The sequence below is a fragment of the Coregonus lavaretus genome, assembly GCF_964263955.1.
Source record: "Coregonus lavaretus genome assembly, chromosome: 4".
In the NCBI taxonomy this organism is placed as follows: domain Eukaryota; kingdom Metazoa; phylum Chordata; class Actinopteri; order Salmoniformes; family Salmonidae; genus Coregonus; species Coregonus lavaretus.
Genome location: NC_139991.1, coordinates 49,317,831 through 49,338,624, shown reverse-complemented (window position 1 = coordinate 49,338,624; position 20,794 = coordinate 49,317,831). Strand labels below are relative to the sequence as shown.

The 20,794-nt window shown below is 43.2% G+C and overlaps 1 protein-coding gene across 1 annotated transcript in view; it reads right to left on the bottom strand.

The window, feature by feature from the left end:
• LOC311128662 (G-protein-signaling modulator 1-like) overlaps positions 1-20,496 on the bottom strand; it is a 42,448-nt gene extending 21,952 nt beyond the window's left edge. The window contains exons 1-2 of the mRNA XM_084160858.1: positions 20,331-20,496; positions 243-464 (exon numbers count right to left, since the gene is read on the bottom strand). Coding sequence (XP_084016984.1) covers positions 243-464; positions 20,331-20,389 — 281 coding nt within the window. The 5' untranslated portion in view covers positions 20,390-20,496. The remainder of the gene's footprint in view (positions 1-242; positions 465-20,330) is intronic.
• Between the last annotated feature and the right edge of the window lie 298 nt (positions 20,497-20,794).

Here is a 20,794-nt window from a genome sequence, read left to right as displayed (position 1 = left end):
ATTGTATCGTGAGGTCCCACGATTCCCAGCCCTACTCTGTATAGTATGCAACCCATAGCTAAGGATAACTGTTTACATACTCTCTTATGCTTTATGAATGACTTCAGTCTAAATGACATATACATGCATTGCAGTCTATAAAATTGCTATTTTAAACATATTAATACCATAGGTTGAAATCCTTTCACTACAATTTGAATCCATAATCAGACATGATGTTGCCTGGAATTCCATGACCTCACCTGGCCAGAGTGAGGTCGTGTCTGTGGTACTCCAGGGCCTTGCCATATTCCTTCAGGTAGAAGTAGGCGTTGCCCAGCTGGCTGTAGATGGCACTGAGGGTCTTCAGGTCTTCTGTTCCCACCTGCACAGCCGCCTCGAAAAACGCTGTCCCCCCTTTAAAGTCCCCCGCCTTACACAGCCGCTCTCCCTCCAGGGCCAACTCCAGACACGAGGCCTCCATCCTGAACATACAAACACACACACACACAGAAGGACAGAGAAAAAGAGATAACGTCAGTATTACAGCGTCAGAGTCCGAAACAGTGTGCCTATGAAGGTACCATGGCAATGGTGTCCGGAAATTGTGTCACTATAACAATGAAAGTTTATTCCTAAATGTCTCCATGGCAACAGTGTCTGAATCAATATCACTGTGCGGTTACCACAGCAACACTGTCAGAATAAACACTTACTTTGACATGAGCACCTTGGAGATGTAGCCTTTTCAGCTCCGTTATCTCATCTCTATCTCTCCATAACGCTACTGTTTAAAAGTCCAGTTTATATAGTGAAGATAACTGGCACGTCCTTTCTTCCCTGCATTTAGATTCAGTGTCTCAGCCTCCCAGAGTTGTCCGGTTCACACACTCTAGTTCAGTCTGGTTTAACCAGGCTAGTGTTGATGCGCAGCAGGTCTTAAATACCGCATTGGGAGACAGAGTGGATTTTTTTTTGAAAACACCTAATCTCCACACTGACAATAAGGAAGGAGATTGAATTCATATCACTACACACAAAGCCTCAAGCCCAATGAACATGCTCCTTGAAGTATTTCCTTGCCCCCTCAAAACACTGTATTTTTGTCAATGTTGTCCAAGCTAAATATTATTCAGTGTGCTGTAGGGCCTCCAAAGTATAGCCCAAGAGTACAATTATAAAGTGTTTGTGTTAAGTCAATATAATAACTGTTCATTTAAATTCTGAAGAGAATAGAGGAGGGCTCATATTCCAGAAATAACTGCTGTAGAGCCAGGTCCCTCTCGCCCCCCAGAATGCCTTAGTTACCATGGTTACATAATACTATGCATACCTAACCTCTTTCTGGTCTTCACATAACAGCTTCTGTCACTCAAAACTGTCCAAAATATTTGTAAAGTTAAATATTGTACAAAAAAATAAATTTTTATGGGGTGCTACAGCACCCTCAGCACCCCTACTTCCCGCTGCTATGCCCACTGCCCTTTCAACAATGCCTGAAGCTAGATATGATTATACAGTGCAGTGAAAGACGTCTGTTTTCAAGGAAAATTAGCTCTACTTCATTATTTTAGCACCCGTGGTCTGAAATCTATTCTGGCATAATCGCTCAACAAGCCTCATTCCTGAGACCATTTCAAGACCTTCCCCACAGTCATCTGAGAACCATTGATACGATGAAAGCAACCAGCCAATGTGGATGTGATTATGTTATCGTTTGAAAAACGCAAAAGATAATGCCACTGGTTCTTCAGCAAGCTCAGTGTAGAGTTCAGTGTAGATTAGCCCCACAGTGTAATCCATATGTAAATATGATTAGTAGCACTTTATTTTACAGTACACATTTTACATTACATTTTTGTCATTTAGCAGACACTCTTATCCAGAGCGACTTACAGGAGCAATTAGGGTTAAGTGCCTTGCTCAAGGGCACAGACAGATTTTTCACCTAGTCGGCTCGGGGATTCGAACCAGCGACCTTTCGGTTACTGGCACAACGCTCTTAACCACTAAGCTACATCACTTCCCTGGTATTTACTTAGAAATTACATTTTATTATTACACAACAATTACTCCTTTACGCCAATTTCCAAGGGATTCATTGGCAAAAACAACTTGTTAAGTACTGTAAGACTTATGACTTATGCAGCACCTGACACTATTTTGTCCCAAATAGGTTGGAAATATAATTATTTGAAATATGCAGCCAACCAATACCCTAGCAGTCAGCATCTAGGCTATATGTTGAGCAAATGCCTTAATAGTGCAGTAAAATAAAGTGCTATGTCTGAGCCTGCTGTTGGCAGGACTTCAACCAGTACCTGTGTTTCTGTTTGGTGCGGGTCTTCTCGACGTACACCCCCAGCTCCAGCCTTATGGGCCTCAGCAGGGCCCGGGGTCTGAAGCCCCGGTTGACCAGCCTGCACACGGCACTCTGGGCCCCGGTGAGATGGCAAGAGTTAGACGACATGGGGTCCCAGGTCAACTAAAGGCACTGAAATGCACTCCTTAGCTGTAGGGATGTGTGGCGTGAGGTGGAACTTTAGGGTGGAGGTGAACTTGAATGCAAAATCTCACGTATGCTAATGCAATACACTCAAGAGTTCTGCTAGAGAATCCAGGAGAAAAACATAGCAATACGCTGCTCCCACCAGGACACACATACACACAGCCGGGTTTGAGATGGGGGCTTGACGTGTCCCTGATAAGTCTCTATGAAAGCAGATGTCAGATTCAATTAATTACTCCATAGTCGAATATGCCAGCGTTAGCAACAGTGCAGCCAGACCATTTGGACAGAATCCCATTGGAGATACAACGCACACTTTAAAGCACTGTTCCTCAGGTGTCCCCAAATGCTTCCCAAAGAACCAACGATCAACATCTGAAGCGATCAGGACAATGACAAGAATCCCCAAAACAGATTAGAACACACAAACTTCTAACAAATCAACAAAATTAGTCCTTCCAACACTGCAGATGTCTTCTATGGATATCCACAAATGTAAAACTCCCCAATTCCACAGAAGCACTATATGAAGCAGGTTAACAGGTGAATCAGTAAATGACTGTATAGTGTTGTCCTCCCTAAGTAGTATTGCATGGTCCTTCACTCAACCAGCACTGTGTGACTGAGTGCTGTAGTCGATCTAGTCCCGCTGAGCCATGCTGAGAGAAGAGGAAGTATCTTGGAGCGAGGATCCTGGGTGACGACAGTGTGACACGAGCGTCTCTCAGCAGGACCGGTGCCCCGGTGAGAGAGGAGGGAAAGAGAGAGAGAGAGAGAGAGAGAGAGAGAGAGAGAGAGAGAGAGAGAGAGAGAGAGAGAGAGAGAGAGAGAGAGAGAGAGAGAGAGAGAGAGAGAGAGAGAAAAAAATAGAAAGAGGGAGAGAGAGAGAGAGAGAGAGAGAGAGAGAGAAAGAGAGAGAGGGAAAAAATTGAAAGAGAGGGAGAGAGAGAAAGAGAGAGAGAGGGGGAAGAGAGCGAGAGAGAGCGATACAAATACGCAGGTTTACAAATCGGAGACAAATTGAGTACACGTTTGATTTTGATTCCATTAAATATTGAATATGGAATATTTGGCATTATATTTTCGGCTGCTCTATTTCTTGAATCAGGGTGCTTTTGATGTAATGAGTAAAGAGCCTGAGTTATATCATCAGTTCTCATTTGAGTAACAGAGAGAAACAGAGAGAAGCACAGGCTTCAGGAAGGGAAAACAGGACACATTGGCTGTTGGTCTTTGAGACACAGTTTCCCAGGGTTACTGGGTTGGAATTGTGTAAGATAAGAAGGCTAAGATGTTTTGGGCTTAGATGGATCCTTTAGCCCCCGGAGGGACAGATTTACTAAACCTTTGCATTGGACTGATATCTGCAGTTCCTGCTTCAGCCGAGATAAACCAGATAAGGCATCTGCTGAACATAATCTGCTCATTAATTCCTTCATTTTTATTATCAGAAAAATAATTATTACTGTAGATATACAAACTATTAACATTATGAGTTCAGTTTTCGATAAGCTCCCCAAGAAAGAGTTAAAAAGTTAGCTCATTTAAATTATATGTAGCCTCAGAAACAAAGTTGATGACAGATCACCACCTCAAGCTGAACCTTGGCAAGACGGAGCTGCTCTTCCCCTTGGGGAAGGACTGCCCGTTCCATGATCTCGCCATCACGGTTGACAACTCCGTTGTGTCCTCCTCCCAGAGTGCGAAAAGCCTTGGCGTGACCCTGGACAACACCCTGTCATTCTCCGCTAACATCAAGGCGGTGACCCGATCCTGTAGGTTCATGCTCTCCAACATTCGGAGAGTACGACCCTGCCTTACACAGGAAGCGGCACAGGTCCTAATCCAGGCACTTGTTATCTCCCGTCTGGATTACTGCAACTCGCTGTTGGCTGGGCTCCCTGCCTGTGCCATTAAACCCCTACAACTCATCCAGAATGCCGCAGCCCGTCTGGTGTTCAACCTTCCCAAGTTCTCTCACGTCACCCCGCTCCTCCGCACACTCCACTGGCTTCCAGTTGAAGCTCGCATCTGCTACAAGACCATGGTGCTTGCCTACGGAGCTGTGAGGGGAACGGCACCTCCGTACCTTCAGGCTCTGATCAGTCCCTACACCCAAACGAGGGCATTGCGTTCATCCACCTCTGGCCTGCTGGCCCCCTACCTCTGCAGAAGCACAGTTCCCGCTCAGCCCAGTCAAAACTGTTCGCTGCTCTGGCACACCAATGGTGGAACAAGCTCCCTCACGACGCCAGGACAGCGGAGTCACTCACCACCTTCCGGAGACACTTGAAACCCCACCTCTTTAAGGAATAACTGGGATATGATAAAGTAATCCTTCTACCCCCCCTTACCCCACACCAAAGAAAAATAAATAAAAATAACATATTGTAAAGTGGTTATCCCACTGGCTATAAGGTGAATGCACCAATTTGTAAGTCGCTCTGGATAAGAGCGTCTGCTAAATGACGTAAATGTAAATGATGAGATTAGTAATTTGCTAATCTTAGATAATATTAATATATTAGACATTTCTGAACTCACTTATACAGAACCTTTGATGATACAGAAGTAGAATTACAAGGATATAACATCTATAGAAAATACAGGAATGTCTACGGGGGAGGTGATACTGTACATGTATGTACGTACGTACGTACGTACGTACTTTTGACCACGCCTGTATTTATACACTACCATTAAAAAGTTGAGTCAGTTAGAAATGTCCTTGTTTTCGAAAGAAAAGCAATTATTTTGTCCATTAAAATAACATCAAATTGATCAGAAATACAGTGTAGACATTGTTAATGTTGTAAATGGCTATTGTAGCTGGAAACGGCTGATTTTTTATGGAATATCTACATAGGCGTACAGAGGTCCATTATCAGCAACCATCAGTCCTGTGTTCAAATGTCACGTTGTGTTTGCCAATCCAAGCTTATCATTTTAAAAAGGCTAATTGAACATTAGAAAACCCTTTTGCAATTATGTTAGCACAGCTGAAAACTGTTGTGCTGATTAAAGAAGCAATAAAACTGGCCTTCTTGAGCCTAGTTGAGTATCTGGAGCATCAGCAATTGTGGGTTCGATTACAAGCTCAAAATGGCCAGAAACAAATAACTTTCTTCTGAAACTCGTCATTCTATTCTTGTTCTGAGAAATGAAGGCTATTCCATGCGAGGAATTGCCATAAAACTGAAGATCTCGTACAACGCTGTGTACTACTCCCTTCACAGAACAGCGCAAACTGGCTCTAACCAGAATAGAAAGAGGAGAAACAGACGCCTCACAGGTCCTCAACTGGCAGCTTCATTAAATAGTACCCACAAAACACCTGTCTCAATGTCAACAGTGAAGAGGCGACTCCGGGATGCTGACCTTCTAGGCAGAGTTGCAAAGAAAAAGCCATATCTCAGACTGGCCAATAAAAAGAAAAGATTAAGATGGGCAGTCTGAGATATTGCTTTTTCTTCGCTAATTTATATATATATTTTAACTGAAATATCAAATCAAACTTTATTTTTCACATGCGCCGAATACAACGGTGTAGACCTTAACGTGAAATGCTTACTTAAAAGCCCTTAACCAACAATGCAGTTCAAGAAAGAGTTAAGAAAATATTTACCAAATAAAATAAAAAATAATACAAAGTAACACAATAAAATAACAATAACAAGGTTATATACAGGGGGTACGGGTACCGAGTCAATGTGAGGGGGTACAGGTTAGTCAAAGTAATTTGTATATGTAGGTAGGGGTAAAGTGACTATACATAGATCATAGACAGCGGGTAACAGCAGTGTAAGGGGGGAGGGGGGGGGGGGGGTCAATTTATATAGTCAGGGTGGCCATTTTATTAATTGTTCAGCAGTCTTAAGGCTTAAGGGTAGAACTGTTAATGAGCCTTTTGGTCCTAGACTTGGTGCTCCGGTACCGCTTGCCGTGAGGTAGCAGAGAGAACAGTCTATGACTTGGGTGACTGGAGTCTTTGACAATCCTTTGGGCTTTCCTCTGACACCGCCTAGTATATAAGTCCTGGATGTCAGGAAGCGCGGCCCCAGTGATGCACTGGGCCGTACGCACTACCCTCTGTAGCGCCTTACGGTCAGATGCCGAGCAGTTGACATACCAGGCGGTGATGCAACCGGTCAGGATGCTCTCGATGGTGCAGTTGTAGAACTTTAAGGATCTGGGGACCCATGCCAAATCCTTTCAGTCTTCTGAGGGGGAAAAGGTGTTGTCGTGCCCTCTTCACGACTGTCTTGGTGTGTTTGGACCATGATAGCTCGTTGATGATGTGGACACCAAGGAACTTGAAACTCTCGACCCGCTCCACTACAGCCGATGTTAATGGGGGCCTGTTCGGCCCTTCTTTTTCTGTAGTCCACGATCAGCTCCTTTGTCTTGCTCACATTGAGGGAGAGGTTGTTGTCCTGGCACCACACTGCCAGGTCTCTGACCTCCTCCCTATAGGCTGTCTCATCGTTGTCGGTGATCAGGCCTCCATTGTTGTGTCGTCAGCAAACTTAATGATGGTGTTGGAGTCGTGTATGGCCACGCAGTCGTAGGTGAACAGGGAGCACAGAAGGGGACCCAGTGTTGAGGATCAGAATGGCAGACGTGTTGTTGCCTACCCTTACCACCTGGGGGTGGCCCGTCAGGAAGTCCAGGATCCAATTGCAGAGGGAGGTGTTTAGTCCCAGGGTCCTTAGCTTTGTGGGCACTATGGTGTTGAACGCTGAGCTGTAGTCAATGAACAGCATTCTCACATAGGTGTTCCTTTTGTCCAGGTGGGAAAGGGCAATGTGGAGTGCGATTGAAATTACATCATCTATGGATCTGTTGGGGCAGTATGCGAATTGGAGCGGGTCTAGGGTATCCGGGATGATGCTGTTGATATGAGCCATGACCAGCCTTTCAAAGCACTTCATGGCTACCGACGCGAGTGCTACGGGGCATCATTTAGGAAGGTTACCTTCGCTTCCTTGGGCACAGGGACTATGGTGGTCTGCTTGAAACATGTAGGCATTACAGACTCGGTCAGGGAGAGGTTGAAAATGTCAGAGAAGAAACTTGCCAGTTGGTCCGCGCATGCTTTGAGTACACGTCCTGGTAATCCATCTGGCCCCGCAACTTTGTGAATGTTGACCTGTTAAAAAGGTCTTGCTCACATTGGCTCTCGAGAGCGTTATCACACAGTCGTCCGGAACAGCTGGTGCTCTCATGCATGCGTCAGTGTTGCTTGCCTCGAAGCGAGCATAAAAAGGCATTTAGCTCATCTGGTAGGCTCGCGTCACTGGGCAGTTCGCGGCTGGGTTTCCCTTTGTAGTCCGTAATAGTTTTCAAGCCCTGCCACATCCGACGAGCATCAGAGCCGGTGTAGTAGAATTCAATATTAATCCTGTATTGACGTTTTGCCTGTTTGATGGTTTGTTTGAGGGCGTAGCGAGATTTCTTATAAGTGTCTGGATTAGTGTCCCGCTCCTTGAAAGCAGCAGCTCTAGCCTTTAGCTCGATGCGGATATTGCCTGTAATCCATGGCTTCTGGTTGGGATATGTATGTACGGTCACTGTGGGGACGACGTCGTCGATGCATTTATTGATGAACCCGATGACTGCGGTGGTATACTCCTCAATGCCATTGGATGAATCCCGGAACACATTCCAGTCTGTGCTAGCAAAACAGTCCTGTAGCGTAGCATCTGCATCATCTGACCACTTCCGTATTGAGCGAGTCACTGGTACTTCCTGCTTTAGTTTTTGCTTGTAAGCAGTAATCAGGAGGATAGAATTATGATCAGATTTGCAAAATGCAGGGCGAGGGAGATTGATGAGGGGAAAAAACTATTTCATCAGTTTTAGAATAAGGCTGTAACGTACAGTGAGGGAAAAAAGTATTTGATTCCCTGCTGATTTTGTACGTTTGCCCACTGACAAAGACATGATCAGTCTATAATTTTAGTGGTAGGTTTATTTGAACAGTGAGAGACAGAATAACAAAAAAAAATCCAGAAAAACACGTCAAAAATGTTATAAATTTATTTGCATTTTAATGAGGGAAATAAGTATTTGACCCCTCTGCAAAACATGACTTAGTACTTGGTGGCAAAACCCTTGTTGGCAATCACAGAGGTCAGACGTTTCTTGTAGTTGGCCACCAGGTTTGCACACATCTCAGGAGGGATTTTGTCCCACTCCTCTTTGCAGATCTTCTCCAAGTCATTAAGGTTGAGGCTGACGTTTGGCAACTCGAACCTTCAGCTCTCTCCACAAATGTTCTATGGGATTAAGGTCTGGAGACTGGCTAGGCCACTCCAGGACCTTAATGTGCTTCTTCTTGAGCCACTCCTTTGTTGCCTTGGCCGTGTGTTTTGGGTCATTGTCATGCTGGAATACCCATCCACTACCCATTTTCAATGCCCTGGCTGAGGGAAGAAGGTTCTCACCCAAGATTTGACGGTACATGGCCCCGTCCATCGTCCCTTTGATGTGGTGAAGTTGTCCTGTCCCCTTAGCAGAAACACCCCCAAAGCATAATGTTTCCACTTCCATGTTTGACGGTGGGGATGGTGTTCTTGGGGTCATAGGCAGCATTCCTCCTCCTCCAAACACGGCGAGTTGAGTTGATGCCAAAGAGCTCCATTTTGGTCTCATCTGACCACAACACTTTCACCCAGTTCTCCTCTGAATCATTCAGATGTTCATTGGCAAACTTCAGACGGGCCTGTATATGTGCTTTCTTGAGCAGGGGGACCTTGAGGGCGCTGCAGGATTTCAGTCCTTCACAGCGTAGTGTGTTAACAATTGATTTCTTGGTGACTATGGTCCCAGCTGCCTTGAGATCATTGACAAGATCCTCCCGTGTAGTTCTGGGCTGATTCCTCACCGTTCTCACGATCATTGCAACTCCACAAGGTGAGATCTTGCATGGAGCCCCAAGCCGAGGGAGATTGACAGTTATTTTGTGTTTCTTCCATTTGCGAATAATCGCACCAACTGTTGTCACCTTCTCACCAAGCTGCTTGGTGATGGTCTTGTAGCCCATTCCAGCCTTGTGTAGGTCTACAATCTTGTCCCTGACATCCTTGGAGAGCTCTTTGGTCTTGGCCATGGAGAGTTTGGAATCTGATTGATTGATTGCTTCTGTGGACAGGTGTCTTTTATACAGGTAACAAGCTGAGATTAGGAGCACTCCCTTTAAGAGTGTGCTCCTAATCTCAGCTCGTTACCTGTATAAAAAGACACCTGGGAGCCAGAAATCTTTCTGATTGAGAGGGGGTCAAATACTTATTTCCCTCATTAAAATGCAAATCAATTTATAACATTTTTGACATGCGTTTTTCTGGATTATTTTGTTGTTATTCTGTCTCTCACTGTTCAAATAAACCTACCATTAAAATTAGAGACTGATCATTTCTTTGTCAGTGGGCAAACGTACAAAATCAGCAGGGGATCAAATACTTTTTTCCCTCACTGTAACAAAATGTTGAAAAGGTCAAGGGGTCTGAATACTTTCCGAATGCACATTACTTCCATTAATTTTTTCAACTGGTAGCAGGGGACCTTCAGATGAGTCTTGTTAGGCCTGTGGGCATCCTAGAGCAAACCAACCGACATGCATGTGCTTGTGAGAGTCTCACCTTTGCACAGAGGGGTGTGTAGCTCATATTAGTGTGTAGCCCAAACTGTTCGGATGCTACAGACAGAAGTTAGCAGATCGGCTGTACTGACTTCAGACGAGTCCCAAGTTGCTTGTGTGGATCATAGAGCAGAACGGAGAACACCATCGTGTTCGTGAGAGTCTCATCTTTCAATAGAGGGGTCATACTAGTTTGTAGGCCAAACCCTCCGGACACTACAGACGATTTTGTGAGAACATCGATTTTCGGGATGTCTCATGGTCTGACACCGCTCTAGCGCCGTCCCCTTTCACCGCAGATGTGGAAGTGCGACATAGGTGGATGCGGTGGATTGAGACGCAACCAAAAAAACATATCTGAAGCTTAAACTACCAGATTTCTATGGGGATTACATTTCCACAGGGGCGCGGACATCGACCTTAGGGGTTTTTAAACTCTATCAGTAGCTATTTCAGTGTTTGCGCTTTGCTGTGTGGTTTTCAGATAAGAACAAATCATATGTGAGTTAGGAGTGTTCAGTGGGAGCTAATGCAAATATGCTAATTTAACACAGGCAATGTTTTGTTTAATATTTACCCAAGCATATGATATCCAAAATCTCATTCACACCGCAAGGTTACTGAAGGAACCAGTGGCACATTCTGCAGGATGTAACGTTTTGTTACGTTCAGATAGAAATATGCTATGTAGGACAAATACGCCTCTCTGACATGTAGAATAAGGAATCACGTCGGCTCTATTCATGCATTTCTATCTGCAACGTTCCACAACGTTTGGCTACTGGACGTGGCCCGATTTGAAGCAAGGATAAAACTCCAAAGAGGAACTCTGAAACAGTCCAATAATATTAAGTCCTCTCCAAGAGGGAGGTCCAATGAAATGCCGGACGTACACCAGAGAGAGAAGGAAATTGAGTTTATGGTGGAATCAAAAGGGGAGCCATGGTTACTCTGGGCCAAAGATAGTACTCTAAAAGGAATAATAATATTTTCCTTCTGTGACAGTTGGTCTTTGCATAGTAACACTAAGTTGCCATAAAATCCCAGTAGAAAAGGCTGTCATGTGGTCTTATTTCAGATATTGGGAATCTGTGTGCTAAAATGTGGAGTGGAATTATGGTTTAGTCTGGAAAAGGGAGGAGATTTGTTATTCTAGCATGTTTCTTGATGTTTTTTTTTTTTACCTTGGATGTCTTCATGAATTACTTGATATTATAGTTGAGAACAATTAGGAAATTACAACACACGAGATGAGGGAGAGAGAGAGAGAAAGGAAAAGATACTTAAAAGACCACCAGTTGTTTAATTAGCTTAAACCACTGAATTTAGAATCCTTCTAGACAAACAATAATTACACAGCATGTCATAAAACACCCTTATACCTCTGAGCCACAAAGTAGTAGCGTAAAAATGTGTGTGTGTGAACCCAAAGACTTTGTTTAGTCTTAAAAATACAGTTATAAATTCAGAAGTCAAATGATTTCCTCTTTCCCAGAAACGATATGGATACTTGGATCATGTCTCTTGCCTTGCATAAAGCTCCCAGATGTTGGCTGTGAATTTTGCCCAGCCAAGATTAAGCTTCTCATCCCTGAAGGCAAGTTATATTGGGAAAATATATATTTCCAATTAAAAACAGGTAGAAGCTTAATCTGTGTGGCCTGAACTCAAGACCCAAGAAGTAGTCAAGCATTATAGTGCCAATAAAAATGGAAGGAGTCTTTGTTCTGATTGCGTAATCAGAGTTATTTTTACATGACCTTTCCCTTGGAAAGGAGGCAAGAGAGTCATCGGGACGGTTAAGTTGAACAAGTGACAGAGAAAAAGAGAGAAAGTTGTGCCAAATCCTAACTGAAGATGTGTGTGAGTAACATTGACCTTCCGACAGACAGACAGAGACAGGCAGACAGACGAAGGTAGTAAAAGAACAACAAGAGAAATGCACTGACATAAATCTTACATTATTAGCATGTATTGGAGGGTTTTAAGACCCGGCTCCCATACTGTATTTTCCCTGTGGCTGGTTTAAGAATGTGTCTGTGGTAAAGTCTGCCATGCTCTCCTCTGATTACTGCTCAACTTGGTCTGTTTGGAGACAAGCATCCCATAATAACCCGCCTGTGGTCTGAGGGAGATGGCATGCTCGCCCAACATTGTCGTCATGGCAGCCCCCGGGTTACGCGTCCTCCTAGGTCAGTTTACAGGAAGTGAGTTTTGTGAGTTCATCAGCGGTGGCTGTGTCATTGGTCGGCCACACATCAGAAGAATGGGTGAACTTAAATGTCTGTCCGTTGAGAGAAGAAAATGTTTTGGTTGAACTTTGACCGTCTGAGGGGAGACATTAGCAGGGTTGGGTAGGTTACTTTCTAAATGTAATCCGTTACATTGACAGAGTTACCTGTCCAAAATTGTAATCAATACAGGACCAGCACCAAAACAAATCAGTTGAACTGGCATTTGATTTAGATAGGGGGGCACGTTTTTTTCATGTGTGCCTGCACACATTTTTTTAATGGGTTTTATAGTGAAGACATGTAATTTAACTGTAAAAACACAACCAGTCATGATGTTATCTGATTTTCAAACAAATCACAAAATCATAGGCAGCGTGTGAGTTTCAAGTTTGGGGAAGCTTACAATTTATCCTACCACTACCAATCTACGTGCCATTTATGATTTTCATATGCGCATTTTCATGGAACAGTTTCATTTCAATAATAACGTTTTTGTTTCTCAAAATCATTGTCACTTGGTTAATCATAAAATCTGAATTAAAATGATAAAAATATAAAAAGTTAGAATTCAACTAATGTGAGAGCACCAGCCTCTGCCATATGGACACATTGATACACCGTGATCCATTGTAATTCTGCCCCTGAGCAAGGCAGTTAACCCCAAAAAACAACTGCTCCCCGGGCGCCGAAGACGTGGATGTCGATTAAGGCAGCTCTGATTCAGAGGGGTTGGGTTAAAGGCGGAAGACATTTCAGTTGAATGCATACAGTTGTACCCTTTCCCTAAAAACAGTAGAAAATATCCTGATGAAAATTCAGGTTCTTTCAATCGCATTCATCTCTCTACTCTGCCTCCCTTTCTGTCTTGACTTGAGCTATTGCTAGTGAAGTGTAACATTGTATCAAATCAATCAACTGGGTTCAGAGGTTCCTGTGCCAGTGTGCTTGGGACAGACAGGTGTTTTTGCAGAAGAGAAAAGTGTTCAGGTATTTTATGACATTTCCACTGGATATATGGGATCATCAGATCATGATATTTTGTTATTTCACACTGAGGAAATATTTTTCAAATACTGTGAGTAACTATTATCATTCGCAATGTGTGAGATGAAGAAGAAATGTCTGAGAAGCTCAGCTTATTGTTGGACGTGGTGAGTTAAGACAATCAGAAATCAGACATCCCCAAATGTCCTACATTTGCGCCCAGCAGGCCAGGTAGGCTACTATGCGTGCGCACTCCCTCAACATTAACAGGACAGAGAAACCAGACACATGCTTATTGCTCACATGGAGCACTCCAAACAAAAGACAATGAAAAAATGGACTAAACTCTTAAATGATGGTTATGAAATAAACCAAAACTTGTTTCTCACAAGTGTAGAGGGTTCCGAACTCTTCAAACAACGTTTCCATTCCGACAATGAGAACGGTAAATGACTGTGATTAATACATGCATTAACATTAATGAATAGATCCAAGTGACGGGGATTAACGGTACATTTACTACTGGTGACATATGCAATGGGGAATTTATAAATTTAAAAAACAATCAAAGGGCAAACAATTCACACAATGAAACAATGAATGCGCAAGAATTGGCGAGAGACAGGAGAGCTGAGCGCATGCATTCTGGTGAGAGACAGCCTATATCTTCAACACACACCCGTCCCCTTCTTTTTGTCTGAACATTTTTTATTATACTCAAGCAAAACAGTGCCCCTCTGTCTTACTATATGTAGCCCATGTATCTGATGCCGTCTGGCCAAAAAGAGTATGACATGCCATACTGTTTTTGTCCAAACAGCATCAGATACTGTCCATGGGCTACACATACTGAGACAGAGGGGCGCTGTTTCGCTCGCTCAGATGCTTTATCTGAGATTGATGAGTCTTTGTCGGGGCGCGCATCTCGGTCAAATAAATTATCAATATTTCAATATTTTATTTGGACAGGCAAGGAGGTATGGTAGGGCGGACCAGGACCCCTAAGGCCCGCCCATAACACCGGCCCTGAATCAGTAACACAACTTTTGGATTATCCAAACTCATTATAGTAATCTGATTACTTTGTTACTTTTTGATTACTTTCCCCTTAGAGGCATTAGAAGAAGACAAAAATGATCCATCAAACGCATTTGGTGTGTCATCAGTGGTCTCTGACTTGTGGTCAGACTCGCTCAGGTGGAACAAACTTAACTTCAATGCTGAATTGAATGTTATTGAGAAAACAGAAAAGGTGTAATAATGTATTTTTTCAAAACATCCTTTCTGAATTTAAATGTAATCTAGTTTTTCAAAAGTATCTGTAATCCGATTACAATATATTATGTAATCAGTTACTCCCCAACCCTGCAAATTAGTATGTACTCAGTTTAGTGTGAAAAAGTGAGAAATCAGTCCCAAATGTTAAAACATTTGATGACTTGTGGTGGAATGCCCATCCACCAAGATCTCTGATCCCAAAGCTAATATGTAATTTATACCAGGAAATAGAGCAGTAATAAAATAAGACTAACATTCTCTGCCTTGATATTTGGCACAGACTGATATCAATGTCAATGTAATAGTAATAAGTGTCTCGTTTTATTCAATAAACATATCGATCTGTATAACAGACCTGTGGCTTTCTGACCCTACTCTTACCAAGCTCTCCAACTTCTCCAGTCTCCCATCCACCATAATGACAAGCCCAGCAAATCTTGGACTATGGTGAGCTTCCTCTGGTTCTGATAAAAGGTTTCTACTATATTGATGGGGGCTCGGTCTGAGACCTGAAGACAGTTGTTTGCCTTCAGTTTCAGTTGATATAGCTCTATAACCACCCACTTTAATCAAATATCTTTGAGTGTGGTCAATCAGTGTCAAGGTGACAGGGTTGAGATCTGGCCTGTTACATTTGGCAAGGCCAGAGTATGTGTCGTGATGCTTGGCTGAATGTGAATATGATTGTGGGTACTATGATACTGTACTCTTGGCTGGGTCCTTGTTTGGCTCAGGAGCGCTGTGCTCAGAGTACTAATCCACCCATGATTACAGAGGCGCAAGGCTGGTTGTCAGGGAAAGCAAAGAGGAATCTCTCTCTCCCTCTCTCTCAGAAAGACTGAAGGAATGTAACCAACAAAATTGACATTAATACCACATCACATTGCTTGAGGAGAAAGGGTTTGGTTTATGCCATTTAAGGTCCTCAAAAGATCTCAGTATGCATGTGAGCAGGTTATTCCTGATACACCGGTAGCTGTTTTTATTTCTCCAAGAAGCATGAACACACAACAACAACAAACATGGTGAGCAACTTCAGGTCATGACGAGGCCTTCCTATTACAGTGCCATATAAATGAATAATTTTTTCTATTGCCCTTGTAGTCTAGCTACATCAATTGAATGCAATAGATAATGGAAGAAAACGTATCATTGAATATTTTGATCACAGACAAATGGAGTGCCAGACAGTGTTCAAGCTCTGTACAGGAACACAGACATTAGCTCTGGGACTAATGGATAGTCATCTACTGTGTTGTTAGGAAACAGAGAGGGTCTGAAGCACCTCTTCAGAGCTGAACCTCTCCATCCTCCAGCATTGTTTTGTCTGCACTGCCCACAAAGCCATGAATGGAGCCCCGTTTATCAGACCCACACAAACACGGACAGATGAAAGAGAGAGACTTTATTTAGCTTGTGATGAAAAAGTTGCCCCAGACAATGCCCTGCTGTTGACTAATCTGTGTTTTTCCCTTTACTCACGACACAAACAGAGTACCATATAGGGTTGTTCCATTTGATTTCAATCACTTTTTGAACGCAACCCTTTTGATTTGAACCAAACGTTCCATACATACTGTATTTGCCCATGAAGAAGTGGTCAGCAAGTTACTTTTTGGACTTGAATGCCAAAATGTTTAGGAGATACAGTAGGTGTGCCAAAGTTGACCTATTACGCATACCCAACACTAACATGAGACATCCATGTCTTCATCACTGGAAAAGATAAACAGTTGAGTTTGATATCATTTAAAGCTTATAAACAGGATTGTCAAATTATTATATAATTTATTGAAAAATAAGTTAAATAACAATGTCTTTTTTTTTACCTTTAACATCAATTACCTAAACTCAGATTTTTTTCATTTTCTCATTTATTGTAGTTTAGAACCTATTTTACATAATCTGAGTTGTTTGTGTTGTGTCCATCATCAGTTTAGACACAGCATACTTTTAAATGCAGGGTGGGTGTCATTTCAATCATAGAAAAATAATTAATCAAATGAACATATCCCTTCAGACCACTGCAATTTAGCTGGTACATATTTACATTTTAACTTCCAATTATTACCACAAAGATGGCCGCCGGTCCACCCACTGGGACTGTATATTCTATTATCTATATTTCTATGGAAGATTGACAGTATAATTTAAAACAACTGATATACAGTGGGGGGGGGGGGGGGGGGGGAGTATCCACCAATTGTGCAAGTCCTCCCACTTAAAAAGATGAGAGAGGCCTGTAATTTTCATCATAGGTACACGTCAACTATGACAGACAAAATGAGGAAAAGAAATCCAGAAAATCACATTGTAGGATTTTTAATGAATTTATTTGCAAATTATGGTGGAAAATAAGTATTTGGTCAATAACAAAAGTTTCTCAATACTTTGTTATATACCATTTGTTGGCAATGACACAGGGCAAAAGCTTCACAAGGTTTTGACACACTGTTGCTGGTATTTTGGCCCATTCCTCCATGCAGATCTCCTGTAGAGCAGTGATGTTTTGGGGCTGTCGCTGGGCAACACGGACTTTCAACTCCCTCCAAAGATTTTCTATGGGGTTGAGATCTGGAGACTGGCTAGGCCACTCCAAGACCTTGAAATGCTTCTTACGAAGCCACTCCTTTGTTGCCCGGGCCGTGTGTTTGGGATCATTGTCATGCTGAAAGACCCAGCCACGCTTCATCTTCAATGTCCTTGCTGATGGAAGGAGGTTTTCACTCAAAATCTCACGATACATGGCCCCATTCATTCTTTCCTTTACACGGATCAGTCGTCCTGGTCCCTTTGCAGGAAAACAGCCCCAAAACATGATGTTTCCACCCCCATGCTTCACAGTAGGTATGGTGTTCTTTGGATGCAACTCAGCATTCTTTGTCCTCCAAACACGACGAGTTGAGTTTTTACCAAAAAGTTATATTTTGGTTTAATCTGACCATATGACATTCTCCCAATCCTCTTCTGGATCATCCAAATGCACTCTAGTAAACTTCAGACGGGCCTGGACATGTACTGGCTTAAGCAGGGGGACACGTCTGCCACTGTAGGATTTGAGTCCCTGGCGGCGTAGTGTGTTACTGATGGTAGGCTTTGTTACTTTGGTCCCAGCTCTCTGCAGGTCATTCACTAGGTCCCCCCGTGTGGTTCTGGGATTTTTGCTCACCGTTCTTGTGATCATTTTGACCCCACGGGGTGAGATCTTGCGTGGAGCCCCAAATCGAGGTAGATTATCAGTGGTCTTGTATGTCTTCCATTTCCTAATAATTGCTCCCACAGTTGATTTCTTCAAACCAAGCTGCTTACCTATTGCAGATTCAGTCTTCCCAGCCTGGTGCAGATCTACAATTTTGTTTCTGGTGTCCTTTGACAGCTCTTTGGTCTTGGCCATAGTGGAGTTTGGAGTGTGACTGTTTGAGGTTGTGGACAGTTGTCTTTTATACTGATAACAAGTTCAAACAGGTGCCATTAATACAGGTAACGAGTGGAGGACAGAGGAGCCTCTTAAAGAAGAAGTTACAGGTCTGTGAGAGCCAGAAATCTTGCTTGTTTGTAGGTGACCAAATACTTATTTTCCACCATAATTTGCAAATAAATTCATTAAAAATCCTACAATGTGATTTTCTGGAGAAAAAAAAACTCAATTTATCTGTCATAGTTGACGTGTACCTATGATGAAAATGACAGGCCTCTCTCGTCTTTTTAAGTGGGAGAACTTGCACAATTGGTGGCTTACTATATACTTTTTTCCCCCACTGTACTTATTCAAGTCAACATTATCTGATGTGTGGACCTCCAACCATCTTTGTGCTACCATCTGATGGTTTAAATTTCTATTTTATTCCCATTTCAGTACATTTATCAGCCAAAACATGACACCCACCCTGTATTCAAGAGCACGTTGTGTCTCAACCAGTGACGGGCACAACAGAAACAGCTTAGATTATGTAAAATAGGGTCTTAGCTACAACATATGCGAAAATGAAAAAAACAGAGTTTACGTGTTTTTAGATCATTTACGGCAAAGGTAAAAAATAATTAACGTTTTTTTCAAGAAATTATACAATAGTTTGACAACCCTGTTTGTAAGCTATTAAATTATATAAAACTCAACAGTTAATTTTTTCCAGTGATGAAGACAGATGGTAGGGTGGTGAATGCAAAATGGGTCAACTTTGAGCACCTCTATCTCCTAAATGGTTAGACAAATATGTATAGAAAGTTTCATTCAAATCAAAAGAGTAGCAGTCAAAAACTGATTGAATTCTAATGGAATGACCGTATATACACATGCACACGTGAGTACCCACATAAACACACATTGTGCAGTGCATATTTATATACACACACACCACAACAGAAAAACGGGTAACATTATATTTGGATAGTTTGTAGAGCATATACAGATGGACTATCTGCAGACTATCTACTAGCCCTAACCCTTATTATAAACCTAACCTTAGTATGCAGTTGCTTATCAACAGATAGTACTGCATGACCATCTGTAGAGCATCTGCAGATGGAAAATCTGGACTATCCAAATAAAGTGACTGAAAAACGCAGGGTTAACCAGGTAGCTTAGTGGTTAAGAGCGTTGTGCCAGTAACCGAAAGGTCACTGGTTCTAATCCCCAAGCCAACTAGGTGAAAATCTGTCGATGTGCCCTTGAGCAAGGCACTTAACCCTAATTGCTCCTGTAAGTCGCTCTGGATAAGAGCGTCTGCTAAATGACTTAAATGTTATGTGTGTTTGAGAGAAAGGGTAGCCTATACTGCTGTGTGTGTCCTAGGGGCATGATGACCTCGCAGGCCCTGTGAATGTTAATTCACAATGCAGTCATTAACATTCCCAGCAGCCCTTTGTGTCCCAGACATTTTTTAAAAAGCTAATCAATCCAACATGGTCTTACTGCTGATTCAGACAATCCACACACTTACTAGTTTAGGACATTCAAATCTAGAATAAAACTGACACACACCATTATTTTAACTGTCATACTCTCTATACGGTCTACAACTAAACTGTCCATAATGTTTAACCTCAGAGCAGTGTGAAACCATTTGATATAGTACAGTCAGTAGTAGAGAGCACAGGAAGGGAACAGACAGAGGAGACAGAGAAAGGCATGGCTGTGCAAAGACAGGGGAAGATTCATACACCTCTAGACAGCCATACTGTTACATATACAAATCCACCTAAGACAGATAAAGACTTTACTGAGCAGCTGCGTACTCTGCTTGCTCTGTTGACCCTTAATGCATATGTGTGTGTGTCTCAAATCTTGAGCCCAATCTCAGCCTCAGCCAGCTGAGAAGCTCCACTCAGTATCCCACGCTTGTCCAAGTTCTTCATGGCCCCTTCCAGTCTGCACATTCACTTAAGATCCCACAGCAGCAGTAAGACTAGAGTCTGGGAGAGGAAAGGCTAAGATATCCAGGACCAAGGCCAGGAATGAGGCTTGGGACTGGGGCTTTGGCTGGATCCTACTTCCAGGGAGCTGTGGCTAGGCAAGCTCCCCTGTCTTGCCCCTCCTCAGGCAGCCAGACAGAGAGCCGGCAGCCGTTGTGTCTCTCAGCCCAGCTGCTCCCTCTCCTCCCCCCACTAAGAACAGGCTCTGCCAACGTCCAGGCGTCCACACCACACCACACCACACCACACCACACTAACCCTCTCTCCTCTCCCATCCCCCCAGGTCGGGTCCTACCTCGAGTGGAGCCTCTTGCTGGCCAGATCCTGGTCCACACCGTTAGCAGACTGAGCCATGGGCAGCGTCCTCCTGTAGCTAGCCCTTCACGAATATTTCTTCAAGCTGCTCAAGACCTCTCTTTCACTGTGCTGCTACTACCGCTTTCCTGGCAGCTCTCTCTGCCTCTCAGTAATGGCAGCTACGGAGGAAGTAAGGTTTTGTGCAAATAAAGCCATCTAAGGCAAGCCCCTCCCCCGCTGCTGACATCACAGAGCACATAGTAGTGGGTTTGTCTATGAGTATGAAGAAGGGAGGGAACAAGCAGGGCTGCTGACTAAAGGGTAAATTACAACGGTTTCTTGCCGCGTTCACAACAACTAGGGAGGGAACAAGCAGGGCTGCTGACTAAAGGGCAAATTACACACAACGGTTTCTTGTCGCGTTCACAACAACTGGGAACTCTGAAAAAAACTAGCTCCGAA